Source organism: Alosa sapidissima, chromosome 6 (assembly GCF_018492685.1).
Source record: "Alosa sapidissima isolate fAloSap1 chromosome 6, fAloSap1.pri, whole genome shotgun sequence".
Classification (NCBI taxonomy): domain Eukaryota; kingdom Metazoa; phylum Chordata; class Actinopteri; order Clupeiformes; family Clupeidae; genus Alosa; species Alosa sapidissima.
The window spans coordinates 31,177,266-31,191,998 of NC_055962.1; the positions used below are offsets into that span (position 1 = coordinate 31,177,266).

The window sequence follows — 14,733 nt, forward strand, 5'->3', positions numbered from 1 at the left end:
GCCTGGCCTCTATCAGTGACGTTTCCTCCAGTGGCTGAAGTCTGTCTCAGATTATGGGCAGCCAGTCCTGGGACATCCACTGTGATGACAGCAACTGCCCGTCCTCCGACGGCCAGCCCCAGAGAAGTGGTCCGATCCCTGGTCTGCTTCGGGGGAGGCTCTGCCCTGTCCGTCTCAGTCCAGCTCATCAGCTTGGGATGTAGGAGTACAGACTCCGGGGCTCTCTGCTCGCTATGGGAAAGACCCAAGAGGCACTTTCTCAGGGTTGACCTCTCTCTCTCACACACACACACACACACACACACACATAGAGCAGTGTTTATCTCCTAAATACCAAACAAACATGTGTTTATTTTTTTTCCTCCAGGCGTCATTGTGTGCGTCATGTTGAGTAGGTTCTGACTTTTTGTTTTGGCAGAGAGCACTCCCACTCTGAAATCCCCTGCCCTAGAGAAACTAGCCACACACACACCACTTTACTTCTTTTTTTGAGGTGTTCCTGGGAGGCTCACTGGCGATGCGCATCGTACAAGAGGAAGCGGTGAGGAGGTGTGGCCAGGTGTGGAGCATGCGTCAGGCTTCAGGTCCAGTCAAGTCCCTCTCGACTACACACCAGACCGCTCGGGGAGAAACCCGGGCCAGATGTGGGCCAAGACTCAGCCGGATATAGAGTTTCCTGCTGCCTGCCAGGCTCGTAGGACTTGGTGCAGGCAGTGCCCTCACGTTTCCGACCTGATCTAGCGCTGCAGACGTGACGACGTGGTGACGTGGTGGAGGGGAAGTGTGTGTGTGTGTGTGTGTGGTGTGTGTGTGTGTGGGGGGGGGGGGGGGGGGGGGGGGGGGGGGGGGGGGGGGTTGGGTTGGTGTGGGATGAGATGAGATGAGAGGGTTGCATGTTGGGTTTCTGTTAAGACCTCTTCTGTCAAGTTTTGGGTTGATTTCAACAATGGAAAAAGGAAGATGGATATCTTTTATTTAAATGTGGGAAAAAAAATATCTCCAAAATAAATTATTTGATTTTCTAAACACAGTGATGATATTATTTGCGGCCTGTTAGAACGGTGTGAGTGCATGTTTATATGTATGTATGTATGTGTGTGACTGTGTCAAGACTATTCTAACTTCCATCTTATGAAAAACAATACCACCACACACTAGCCTTGTCAACAAAAAAAAAAAACCTCTCCGCTTAAACCAGGTCAAAGGTGAGTTTATTGGGAGTTACAGATTGTCAACAGTATAACAGACCAAAATATGGCTGTTGTAATCATAGGCCACACGACACTTAGAGCATAATTACATGGGCACAGCAATCAGTGCATTCACATTACAGAGAAAACAGGTGGCACTGCACAGAGTCAAAGACAGGAGAGGGTATCTGAAAGCTATAGGTGTCCATTACATACCAACCAGTGAGAAGAGACTTTTTGTTACTGGATTTAACTTTGATTGCGTGTCTGTGTGGTAGTACTGTTAACTCATAATGAAAGATGACCACTCCTGACCCATCCTCATGACACAGCAAGCAGGTATGTAGGAGTTGCCCAAATGCACTGTAAAGCAAGCAGGTGTATTGAGTAGATCTGTCCAGACGGTAGAAAGCAAGCAGGCGTAAAGGTTTATCCAAATGAGAGAGAAAATCACAACCAGATGGCACCTGACCTGGAATGGACAGGGTTAAGAGTCGATGGTTACAGAATTGAATTACCATTCCATGTTTCTTTCACCGCTAGTCTCTTCCTGTCTGAATGCAGCTTAGACTCTGGCTCAATTTACTCAATTAACCCATGGTTCAATTAAAACCAGATCTGGTCCAAATCCGAGCTTAGAGGCTCAATTCAAGCCACATCCAGGCTAAATCAAGGAGACCCATTCCAGTGTCGACTGCTGCTGATTTGCTGCACAATGTGTGTGAATGAAGGATAATCAGTCTTAAAACACCTTCACTTGTGGCAGCAAGCATACATGATGTCCACCACGATGAGGGTCACCTTGACATCAACAGTATCGAGTCTTTAACTCTGAAAACTTCAAGGTCAAGGTTGTCTCAAATGTTTCCAATTCAGAGGCGATACTTCATGGGTTGGTTACCATGCACACTGCATGAAAATAAACAAACTCTTTCCAGTGATATGACATGTATGTTGTACTGAACAGGCAGGTTGATGAAGTTATTTCTCTTCCATGCTCTGAAAACAAACAATGACAATCTGTACATCTTTTCTCTTTTGCGAGAGAAAACCAAAAGTCAATATTTACAATAACATGATTTAAAAATTATCAGTAAGGCGAAAAATAGCCATTTGTATATAATCAAAGTCCTACTCTTAATTTTACTGTATTATGCTAATTTTTTGCTGGTTTGAGTTGCAGAAATGTTAATGTTGATTGTGCCTGCATTGTTTCTGTATTTAATTTACATCTAATTTAATTAAATATTTCACTGAATCAGCAGCAGGATATTTACAGAGCACACGGGGTTGGGACAGGGGGCAGATGGGCTGGTCTATGATACGCACCGGCCACTTTTGGACTCTTAAGTGATCTGCTCCATGGACTGTAGGCATGGCTGAGAGATGTCCTGCAGGCCCAAACCAGCGGGGAGCTGAGTGCGGTTCAGACGTGGCCCAGGTCTGGAGCACATCTTGGGCCCCGATTGTATCAACACCAAGCAAAAGGTTAAGTCTTGCAAACTAAAGTTGTCTTGTGGTGTGTGGAAACATTGCATTGACCGACAATTTTCATGTTCCATTACATTTTCAAATCCATTTTTGCCCATGTCATTCAATTAACTTCAGTTAATGTGTGGTGCACTTGCAAATGTTATGTGACCCACTGAAGGAGAACCAGATCAGAGCCACAGTCACACACACACGCACGACCACACACACACATGCACAAGCCAGAGTAGACAGTGCTTATCAGTGAATGGTTGAAGGGTGTAAATCTTGTGTGGACCTACTGGAACAGAACCAGATCAGAGCCACAGTCACACACACACATACACACACACACACAACACACCAGATCAGGGCCACAGCCAGGCCACAGTCAGCAGCTGTGTGGCTAATCAGAGATAGCATGGTGCCTGAGGGAACTTCTCTTCAGTGCTGTGTGTGTGTGTGTGTGTGTGTGTGTGTGTGTGTGTGTCTGTGTGTGTGGTGTGTGTGTTTTGTGTATGTTGACTAGATGGTCCGGTGCAAGGGGTAGGGGGTGGGGGTAGTTAGGGCATCCCTTCTTCTCCATGACGACAGGTGTGAGTGCATGTCTCAGAACTCGTCCTCTGAGCTGTCAGCCAATAGCATGGCTTGGTCCTGGCCGGTTCGCACCTCTCTGGTTTGCTGGAAGGACAGAAGGGAGAGAGAGTGGTGGAGAGGAGGGCCGCTATGAGCAGAACGAGCCCAACACCTGTTAGGTGCTGCAAAACAACACCTGCTGTAATCCTCAGGAGAGCAGAGGAGGGGAGAATGACACATACATCTTCTCCTCCATCTCTCTCTCTGTCTTTCTCTACCACTGCCTCTCTCTCTCTCTCTCTCTCTCTCTTTATCTCTCACTCATTTCATTCCTTCTATTCCTCTTTTCCTGCCATTCTTAAATCATACAAACCAAAAAATTAAGGCCATTATACTGACATGACATCCATGTTTAAAGCAACACCAAAGAACTTTTCTTTGTTTATCCAGCACTGGCTTTGGAAATAACAATGTCCACAGACAAGGTAGAATATGTTGCATGATTTTATGAAAGTACGATGTATTGCGACATCAGATGCAAGTCACATTTGTAGTTGCTTACTGTATGTGTCATTCCATCGAACTACAGATCCGCTACCCGATCTGGCAAACTTACATAGTGCGGTTATAGCCGATAGAGGGCCGCGAAGCGAATGCAGAAGTGCCGTTCACCCTGTTACGAGTTGATGAACCACTGAAACGATTTTGGAAACATTATTTTAAGGTAGAAAAAACTCTTTGGTGTTGCTTTAAATGAAGACCACATTATACTGACATGACATCCATGTTTAAATCTCTAGTGGAAACAAGAATAGTAGGAGAACACACTTTCTACCAGAAAATGGAGAACTTGGTCCAGCCTGGGGAGAAAATAGCTACAGCTTTTTCTCTGTCTCCATCCCTCCCTCTGCTTCTCTTTCTCTTTCTCTGTACTCCCCCTCTCTTTCACTAATCTTTGAAACCATCAGCTTCCTTTATCCTTGATGCCCACTCTCACCCCTCCCTCTGTACTACACCTGTCTGCTAGTTTGTGAAGCCTTTTCACATCTCCCACCTTCCATTAATCCCCCTCTCCCTCTCTCTCATCCTCTTCATCCCCCTCTCTTTCTCCTCCTCTTCATCCCCCTTTCTCTCCCTAGCTCCTCCTTTTCATCCCTCACTCTCCCTCTCTACTCCTTTTCATACTTCTCTCCCTCTCTCTCATCCTCTTCATCCCTCTCTCTCTCCCCCCCTCTCCATCTCTCCATTTCTCCCCCTCTCCCTCTCTCTGTCTCCATCTCCATCACTCCCCCTCTCCCCCCTAGCCATCACTCCATCTCTCCATTTCTCTCAATCTCTCAATCACTCCATCTCTATTTCTCCCCCTCTCTCAATCTTTCCATCTCCACTTCTCCCTCTCTCTCTCCCTCTCTCCCTCCCTCCCTCCCCTGTCTCTCTGTCTCACCTTCCTGCGTTGGTGTTTGAAGCTGTTCCTCCTCTTGCGGTGGATCATCCTGATGCTGTAGAGCGCCCCGACGATGAGCAAAGCTCCAGCTATGCCAATGCCCACCGGCGCCAACATGCCAGACACGTACCCTGCCTGCAGACACCAGAGGAGACAGCACACACACACACACACACACACACACACACACACACACACACACCACACACACACACACACACACACACACACACACATTCAAGTAGACAAGCCAGACAAGATGGCACATACAGACACACACATACTGATGAATGAATGTATAGCATATCTGAACCGTCATTATAAGTACTTTTTATAATAAAAAAAAAGCACCTGCTAATTGAGATGTAAATGTACACATGTGCGTGTGCGTGTGCGTGTGCGTGTGCATGTGTGTCTGGTTTGCCTTGTGGCTGCTGTCTCCCTCACCTTCTCACGGATGAGTTCCACCCAGCTGCGAGCTGAAACAGAGGAGGGAGATAAGGAGCTGATTTAACCGCCCTCATTCTGAAGCACAACACACACAACTCCTGCCAAACTGTCTGTGTGAGTAGTGGTCCAAGGCGAAAAGCATCAAACAGAAACATAATATAAATACACTGACGCTTTACGGTCAGCCCAGCCCTAAGTTCTAGTGCCACTTTAGGAAGCAGCTTTCAAGCAAGAAGCTGCTGCAAGTAGTGGCAACAGTGTAGATGCTGTTTTGGTGGCATTTGGCACTGTTTTGGTGCATGTCCACACCTGATGTTGGTCCCAGGTCTGGAACAGAGTTGGAAGACCTGGGGCATCGCTGTGACCCAGACAGAAACTGACTCCAGAACAGAACCGGCCCAAATCTGACCCAGAATAGAATGTGAACACATGTCAGATAAGACCCAAATATATTGATTGATTTATTGGTTAATTGATTGATTGATTTAGTTTATTTTGATTGGGCTTTTAGCTGATGCTTTTATTCAAAGCAGCTTATAGAGCACAAACACCAATCCCCCTGGAGCCACTAATGGGTCAGGTGCCTTTGTCAGCGGTGCAACAGTAGTCTGGCTTTCACCAGACCAAGCTCAATCTTTTAAGGTTAAACATTGGTCTGGGGAGTCCACTATGTATTTTCTACTGCACAAGAGTCGTGATCAACGGGCATAGTTCAAATGACTCTGTACGCAATTGGATAGTCATTCACCAATCTGACCAACGAACCGGGTGGCGTTTGCAGAGCGACGTGAAAACTCAGTAGGGGGTTAATAGCCAATAGTGCGCCAGGTGGATAAGCCAGCTTGTGATTGGTCCCGGCAAAATTGTAACGGAAGCAGCAGAAAAAGATGCTCAGGTTTCCAGCCTGAGCTGCAGGGCGAAAAACAAATCACCATCAGATCAGGCTGAGTTCACCCAGTCTAGTGCAACAGTGGAAGGACCTGGAATCAAAGTCTCTGGCATCCAGATACCGAACATACAGACCAGCACCACTCAGATCTGGCAGACAAGCACCAGGTCTGTTCTGATCAGGTCTGTTCTGTTCAGGTCTATTCTGTCCAGGTCTGTTCTGATCTGCCCAAGGTCTGTTCTGATCAGGTCGGTACTGTCCAGGTCTGTTCTGATCAGGTCGGTTCTGATCAGGTCTGTTCTGTCCAAGTCTGTTCTGTCCAGGTCGTTTCTGATCTGCCCATGGTCTGTTCTGTTCAGGTCTGTTCTGTCCAGGTCGTTTCTGATCTGCCTATGGTCTGTTCTGTTCAGGTCTGTTCTGTTCAGGTCTGTTCTGTCCAGGTCTGTTCTGATCTGCCCAAGGTCTGTTCTGTTCAGGTCTGTTCTAATCCGCCCCAAGTCTGTTCTAATCCACCCCAGGTCTGTTCTGCTCTGTGTTCCTGCTGGCTGCCCACTTCCACTCACCGAGGCCCTGGTTCCGCTGCACCCACACTGGGGGAGGGGGGATAAGGCTGTAGGGGGGGCGTGTGGAGGCGGGAGCGGGCGCCGGACCATCCGTCAGATCCTCATCACTCTCCTCTTCCTCCTCTGAGTCCTCTGTGTCCTCGTTCTCCTCATCCTCCTCTTCTAAAGCAAATACAAGAGCACTCTCAGTTCAACTAGTCACAGAAGACTGTAGTACTATAGATCAGACATAGAGCTTCTAATAGAAGACTGTAGTACTATAGATCAGACAAGTACATAGATCAGACATAGAGCTTCTAACAAGTCTCTTTTAACAAAGAATGGGACACCGGCTGCAATCATGGCAGCACCAGGCTCATAGGCAGCCGTGGCCTACTGGTTAGCCCTTCGGACTTGTAACCGGAGGGTTACCGGTTTGAGCCCTGACCAGTAGGTACGGCTGAAGTGCCCTTGAGCAAGGCACCTAACCCCTCACTGCTCCCCGAGCGCCGCTGTAGCAGGCAGCTCACTACGTCTGGATTAGTGTGTGCTTCACCTCACTCTGTGCTGAGTGTGTTACACTAATTCACGGATTGGGATAAATGCAGAGACCTAATTTCCCTCACGGGATCAAAAGAGTATATATACTTGATGTCTGTGTATGATGTTTATGTGTGTATAGATCTAGAGATATAATTATTTGTGTACAGCAGTGAGGGCTCGATTAGTTATGGCTGTAGTTTATGTGAGAATGTGAGCACACCCACCCTCAGATTCCAGCTCCTCCAACCCAGATTTGGGTCTGGCCGCTGGAAAGAGTGCTGCCTTGGTAACAGTTGCCATGGGGCGTTGTTGAGTGACGCTGGCTGATAGGGTGGCAGAGATGGTGGGAGGAGTTCTCCCAGGGTTCTGAGTGATGTCAGCACCTGCAGGAGCCAATCAAAATCCAGCTTTCAGTTATCGTGGCGGTGCCTTCAATCAGACAGCACAGAGGATATTCTCATCACAGTAAAACACTTGAAAGTACCAGAACTATTTCAACACACAAAACTAAATTTCACATGCTTACTTAACTGTCCTTTTTTAGGTAGAAATGATTTAATTAGTTAGTAGATTTGACATGTGGCTGTCAGATTAGTATTTCTGAAACTTACGGTTAAGAGTCCAGTGAGCCCACACCAGGAAAGCAACGAACTCTGGGTCACATCTGAGCCAGGTGAGATCCAGATTGGAACTGGATTTAAACCGGACCTGAACTAGATTTAAATTGGATCTGAACTGGATCTGATCCGAATAAGAGACAGTAGCCCTCCTGATACCCTGATGCCCGCGGCACCTCTCCCTCTCCCCTCACCTGTGTGGTCTGCTGGTGCCCTGGGATACACTGTGCTGATTGGCCACCGTGACGGCTCGGCAGCCTCCGCCATCTCCACGCCAGACGTTTGCCATGGTGACGGCCACTCGGCAGCCCCCGGGGGAGGGATATCCGAGAGGGCTCGGTCTGTGTCCATGGTAACCACTCGCCCGAGGTCTGCCTCCATCAGTGTGCCTGTTGCCAGCTCGGCAGGGGCTGGCGGCTGCGATGCCAGCACACTCCCACCAGGGGGCGCCGTGGCCGTGCCCCCCTCCGGCGTGGCTTCGTCAAAGGGCTCAAAGATGAGCGGGAGGTCCTCGGAGGACATGGCTGGCTCCATGCCAACCTCCTGAGAGGACGACAGCACGCCAATTCCCTCTGCTGGCAGAGGAGGGAGAGAGAAAAAAAGCGTTGTGTTGTGTGTTTCACCAGGCCCCCCCAGTGGCAGTGCCAGTGTCAGCCGCGCCCAACTGGCTTGGGAGCGAGGCAGAGCGAGGCACTTGCAACGCAAGCAGCCTGTGCAGTCAGAGTGCAGCTAGCTGGCGTTTACAGAGTGATAAACGAGGAGACTGCAGGGCACAGACTGTGTTTGAGTCTGGAGCGCATCTGGGCCAAAACCATAACGGAATCAGGAAGCTGCTGTTTGTTTGTTTGTTTAGGGTGATTATGGGCAGCATGGATGTGGAACACAAACACTAGTTTCACAACTCACTTTTACAGAGAAAACTAAACTAACAAACAAACAAACAAACAAACAAAGGAATGAGTTCAAGAATTAGGGTTTTAATATATTCTTTAGGATTAAATAGTGTAAACATTTAAAGCCAGAAAATCTCATGATACTTTTAAAATTCTTTCATAATTTATCTCTCTCAGTGTTACTGACTTTGGCTGATTGTGGTTGTGGTCAAGTTGCACCTAGTAGTGTCATGCATGGTCCTGCACATAGCCATGATATAACAGCATATTTCTCCCTGTCCATCCGCGTGTAAATCAACAGAAAAGTACCAAAATTATCATCTGTGGTAACTGGAAGTTACATGTCCATGGAGCAACAACTTTGCTCCGTGGCACTGCACAAACCAACATTTTGGGTGTGCACAATGTGAGGTCCATCTCCCGTAAAAAATGACGCAGTTACGTTAGGCGTATACAAAGACTTTTGAAAAGATCCAGATCATGAGCATCTGGGTGGGGCCATGCAGAGGAAAGGACACTGAACAGCATAAATACATCAGGACGTCAACAGTATATATTGTGTGTGTGTGTGTGTGTGTGTGTGTGTGCGTTCCTGTGTGTGCGTGCGCGTGTGTGCGCTTTGGGCTCTGTATTGTCTCCTCTGGTGTGCAGACTTGTGGTGTTTGGCTCTCCAAAAGCACATGAGAGCTGTCTCAGGTAACACCTATAAACACACACACATGCACACGCACACACACACACACACACACACACACACACACACACACACACACACACACACACACACACACACACACACACACACACACATTTTAAATGGGCCAGAGATCCACGTGTTTTGGTGAGTCTGAGCACACCCGTCATTAAGACAGAATCTTCATTTCAGAGCCTCTCGGAGGAGCAACTTTCTTCATGTTGGCCTGACGCCTCCTGTCTTGACTTCAAACACATTTCTAGGCCAGTTTCATTAAAGCACAAATGACGTCTGAAAGTTTGTGGGAGACATCTGCATCCCATCTGTGCTCTCACCAGTCCTGTAAGGCCGTGCGGACACTACTCTAGACATCTCCTAAAATCCCTCTCCCTCTCTCAAATATTTAACAAGTTCTTTCTATAGCAGTCTTTTTCAGGGCCGAAATGGAAAGCTGCATAGCTTTTGAGGACAGTTAAAAAAGAAATGTTAAATATAACTGAGCCTGTCAGAGTGACAAAGAAAGGATAAATACATATTTAATACGCCTGTCACTCATCTCCATCCAGGCCCTGGAATATGTGGACTGCAGTGGGCCTATATAGATAGATAGATAGATAGATAGATACTTTATTGATCCTCAAGGGGAAATTCAAGACAGCATATGCAACATAAACACGACTAAGCATCGATAATTCATTCCCGTGCATCTTACTAACGTAAGCCTGCACAGTAGGCCTATTGTATGTTTCCCATATAATAATAATATAATATAATAATATAATCTGCTATTCATTCCTTATAAGCATTTCTCTTTGATCAATACCCTTCATAATACAGCTGTACACTGTCCAGAGACTGCGCTCAGCGCACCTGTTTTCCAGGCATGTTTTGGTGGCGGCACTAGACATATTTGAGTGGGACAACAAAGACCTCAAAGCTATCTATTACACGCAGGGTACAATCAATGACAGCTCGTCTTTAATCTCTCAGCGGAGAGAAGAGAAGAACTCAAAGCTCAAAGGAATTCACACGGCACCCCGGCTCCCTGCTCTAGTCTCGCCACGTCACACGCGCTTATTTCAAGCGGCGCGGTCGAAAAATAGAAAGTAATTAGGCTGTCCTGGGTTCCCGCGGCGACGGCGGTAGCTCAAAGTGGAGCAAGCGGAGCGGTGCTTGGTGTCCCGGCGCATCACAGCTCACTCAGTCTGACACTCGGATCGCGTCTCTGGCACATCTGAAGCCGGCCTTACATGCTCCACAGCGGGACGCAGCACCTGACGCGAGCGAGGCTGCAGGTTGTTGTGATACTGATGCACCTGACGCGAGCGCAACCACAGGGTTGTTGTGATACTGACGCACCTGACGCGAGCAAGACCGCAGGGTTGTTGTGATACTGACACACCTACTGCGAGTGCTATCGCAGGCATGTTGTAATACTGTGCTAGCGTGCTGCATCAACAGCATACAAAACACCTCCAACTGTGTACCTGTGTAGAAGCTCACAGGGGCGTGTACTTTGACAAAGTGGTGTGGTAAAAACACAGTATATTTAACTGTGATTTTTTTCTTTTAAAAATAAAACACATGACCTTTAATGATCCAAAACATTTTTCACAAATTAATGTTGAAAAAACCTAAGATAGCTAAAATATCATCAGTGCAGGTGTGTTTAATCATCCAGGAATATGGTCAAATAAGTTATATTTTTTGTTGCGTATTCTAAGTGAAATGATTTGTATACAAATCTCACAAAACCAGAGAGCCTATGTAATGGACAGCAAGATAATTTACTTAACAACAAAAAGGAAAAGTTGCCTTTCATGAAATGACACAATGGATGATTTCCATGAGCTCTCAGACTCACCTCCCTGCAGGCTCACCGTCTCTGTCCAGGTCTCAGCCACTGGAGCATCTGATCTCGGGGTGAAGAGCGGCAGCTGGGAAGCCCAGTCCGGTCCTGAGGCAGGAGAGGTGGCCCCTGCGCCCGCTTCCTCGCTCATCCGCTCCACTGAGGATGTGCTGTCACCAGGCTGGAGAGAGGGGCTGAGGAGACCGTGCTGGACGGAGGAGGATGGAGGCGCTGATGCAGCCGTGGCCACTACTCCTCTCCCGCTCTCCGAGTCTGAGGGCGTCAGAGTGCCCTGGGGAGCCCGGGTCAGCGTCGCCTCCCACCGGCCCTCGTATCCGCCCCAGGGCCCCTCTGGTGTTGCCCCCCTAGGCGTGCCCGGGGTATGTGCGTGGCTGCCTGACCGCTGCCCCCTCGTGGCCTGACCCCCAGCCTGTGCGGGGTCGCCGCTCTGCTGGGCCATCTGTGTCTCTCCCCAGCCATCTGTCTCGCGGCCAGACGGCCCTTCGGAGGGTGGCGCTGCCGTTGGCATGGCGGGCTTGGCACTGGGTGGCACAGTGGCAACGGCGGCGGCAGTGGCAGCGTAGGCAGCGGCTCTGCCTCTCTTGCCGTCTGTTGCAGGAGAGACTGTGACTGAGACGGAGTGTAAGAAGTGTGCCACCCCCTCGCCTTCACCCTCCTCCTCCTCTTCCTCCGCCTCCTCCTCGGCCACCCTGTCCCCTGGCTCCGCTGCGTCCCTGTGCCGGTCTGCGAGCCTGTCTGGTCGTTGCCATGGCACCTGCTGCTCGGCGGCAGTTGAGGGTGTGGAGGTGACTAGCGCTGAGCTGCTCCGTCGTTCCTCAACAGAGCTCTGTGTGGCCGCCGACCCGGCAGCAGCCATAGAGGTGGTGGTGGTGGTGGTGGTGGTGATGGTGGTGGTGGTGGTGGTGGAGGTGGTGGTTAGTGTCACCTGGCCTCGTGCCTCCTCCTCTCTAGCCTCTTCCTGCACCAGCCCCTCCGGGATCCTACCCTCCTTCTCCTCCTCTTCCTCCTCCTCCCTGGCTGCCGTTTCTGGGCCTCCCTCCGTGAGTCGAGTACCGTCTCCCCCGGCAACGGCAGCCGCCCCTTTTTCCTCTCCTTCATCCTTAGCTGCGGTAGCTTCAGCTTCTGCGGCGGGCACCAATGCCTGCGCAAGCCTTGGCACAGACGGGCACTCCTGGCTCCAGCGCTGGGCGTGCCGTGCTTCTAATCCGTCCGTGGCTTGTTCTTGTGCTTGTCCGTCCTGTCGAGCGGTGCAGCCCAGGGCCCCCGGCGGGAAGGTCCCCTGAGCCTCGGGCGCGAGCGGGGCAGCCTGAGTCGAGAGGCAGCTCACGGCCAAGTAGAGGCCCAGGAGCGTCCAGAAGCCCACCATGGCTCACGGGCAGAGGGGCGTGAAAGCTGCTGGAGACAGGAGAGGAGCAGTAGGGTGGACGGGGGGATCACATCCAAACTGCCAGAAGGACCCTTTGGCATAAAGCGAAAGGGGGGGGGGGGGGGGGGGGGGAGCGAGGATGGAGCAGAGAACAGCCAGATACTTAAGTGGATTAAATCGATTACATTGTTTTTTTCTTAATTTGCATGCAAATGCTCCTCCACCTTCATTTACCCAGAGTTTCCCTGTTATCTCATATACCAACTTTCAAATGTATTCTTTCTGGCTATACACAGAACCTTTAAGATGTATTCTTTCTGTCAATACACAGAATACACAGAACCTTTCAAATGTATTAATTCACTCAGGAACAGATCAAGACAAGGTATGGGCCAGATCAGAGTCAGATAAGAGTCAGATCAGGGCCCTGGACCATTCCAGTTGGAAGCTATCTGGGTGTTGAACTGCTGTTAGTCATACAGTACTTGTGTAATAACAAACGCATAGCTTAAACACTATAGGAAATGTGTCCAACCCAAAAGAATGTCATGTGTTTTATACCATAGAGACATTACTAAGATCATAAAAGTATAGTCTATGTAGAGTCCAGAATATATGTGGGAATATTATAATGATCACTTTTAATGCTGTATTTTTGCAGATTTGACATAACTTTTCATGATACAACCAACATGATACAACCATTAGGGCAAAGAAAAAATGCATCTTAGTGGGTAGGGAATGGAAATAGCCTTTCTCACTCTTTTCACTCATGCACACCCCCTCTCTCTTCTCTTGTTCTTTCTCTCTCTCTATCTCTCCCTATTCCTCGTTGCCACACAGTAGAAACCTGACACAGCACACTGCAATGTACTCTACTTCCAGCCTCTAAAAATAGCTGGCTTTAGTCTGGAAGACAATGAAATCTAGCAGACACTGTGACAATGTGTAAGGTTGATTTCAAGTTATAGCCTATAGGGCCTATGCCAAAACAAATATACGCCACAGGGCTGCGAAGAACATTCAAGTATTATGACGACGTTATTCTGTTTGAAATATATCAAGCTTTCTATTCGATACATGAATTATTTACAAGCGGTATTTATCAGTTTCAATAACAACTTGCCGAGCAGTCAATCAATCGCAAATCAATCCAGTTCATGGACACGTGAAGGACCAAGAGAGGCAGCGTTGCTAAGGATGCAAGTGATGAGACTGACTCTAGGATGAAAACACGTACTGGCGCTGGACTTCTTCACCACGAAAAATAGCCATCGCTGCGCACTCGACTGCGCAAGAGGAATGGCTCATGGAAACTCTGATTTACCAAGAACATACAGCTGACACATACATTGGCGTATTCATTCAAGTGAATGAGACGCAAGATGCACCACTTTCTTGTTATAAGAAAAGAGAAACATCTTATTTATCAAGTCTTACAGAAAGATTCTTCTCATTTTAGCTACCAGTAAGAAATTGACGTAGAAAGTCTGTGAGGATGAAAATGATGCCATTGTCCTTACCTGTGGATCTGTGGAAATATTCACCCCGATCTCATGTTCTGATTCATCCCAAAGTGTCTCATGAATGTTGTGTTTTTTCCAGAACACACGCACTGCAATTGAGTCACTATTGGTCCGGCAGCATGTCTACCGGGATGTTTGTAGCCTTCTCAATGCGAGGTGCGCGAGAAGTGCACGTGTGTGCGCGCTCCTGCTAGCGGTGGTGGCAGGCAAGGTTGAACATGTACGCGCACCGCCTATGCATGTTTCATAGCCTACATACTTTTGCTTCGTATTTATCACGTATTACGATTCAGTCCATGGGGAACTGAAATACTACAGGGCTAAAAAAATAGCCTATATAGCCTAACTAACTTGTCCAAATCTTCAATGATAAGGTTCTGATGATGAATTGTTTTGGCTGCTATATTAAAAATGAATGACAGAGTAAGAAACACAAAATACATAATGTATAATATTCATTTGCAAGAGCCTATCGCATCTGAACCGTTCAGAACTATTTTTATGAGCCTATTAGGCTACAACCAGTCATGAAAATAGATCAGTGCTAGCACACCAAGACAGGAGCACCCTAGCATAGGGAAAATGGATGTTAATTAATCATGACAGTGAATAAGTAGGCTACAACGTTTAATTTAATGTTTTAAGTTACTGTTAGTGAGTAGC

The 14,733-nt window shown here is 48.2% G+C and overlaps 1 protein-coding gene across 1 annotated transcript; it reads right to left on the bottom strand.

Moving 5' to 3' along the window:
* Positions 1-1,194: 1,194 nt before the first annotated feature.
* On the bottom strand, positions 1,195-14,277 carry LOC121711270 (armadillo-like helical domain-containing protein 4). The gene is made up of 9 exons (XM_042094694.1): positions 14,068-14,277; positions 12,281-12,636; positions 11,173-12,226; positions 7,916-8,296; positions 7,329-7,487; positions 6,583-6,744; positions 5,128-5,159; positions 4,681-4,815; positions 1,195-3,341 (listed from the first exon to the last, which is right to left on the bottom strand). The coding sequence occupies exons 2-9, from the start codon at positions 12,542-12,544 to the stop codon at positions 3,270-3,272; spliced, it is 2,259 nt and encodes a 752-aa protein (XP_041950628.1). The 5' UTR covers positions 12,545-12,636; positions 14,068-14,277; the 3' UTR covers positions 1,195-3,269.
* Positions 14,278-14,733: the final 456 nt, after the last annotated feature.

Coding starts and splice junctions, on each gene's coding strand:
- LOC121711270 (XM_042094694.1), bottom strand. CDS start 12,544: ATGGTGGGCTTCTGGACGCTCCTGGGCCTCTACTTGGCCGTGAGCTGC. Junction 6,745..7,328: donor GGAGGAGCTGGAATCTGAGG/GTGGGTGTGCTC, acceptor TATTTGCTTTAG/AAGAGGAGGATGAGGAGAAC. Junction 3,342..4,680: donor TCAAACACCAACGCAGGAAG/GTGAGACAGAGA, acceptor CTGTCCTTCCAG/CAAACCAGAGAGGTGCGAAC.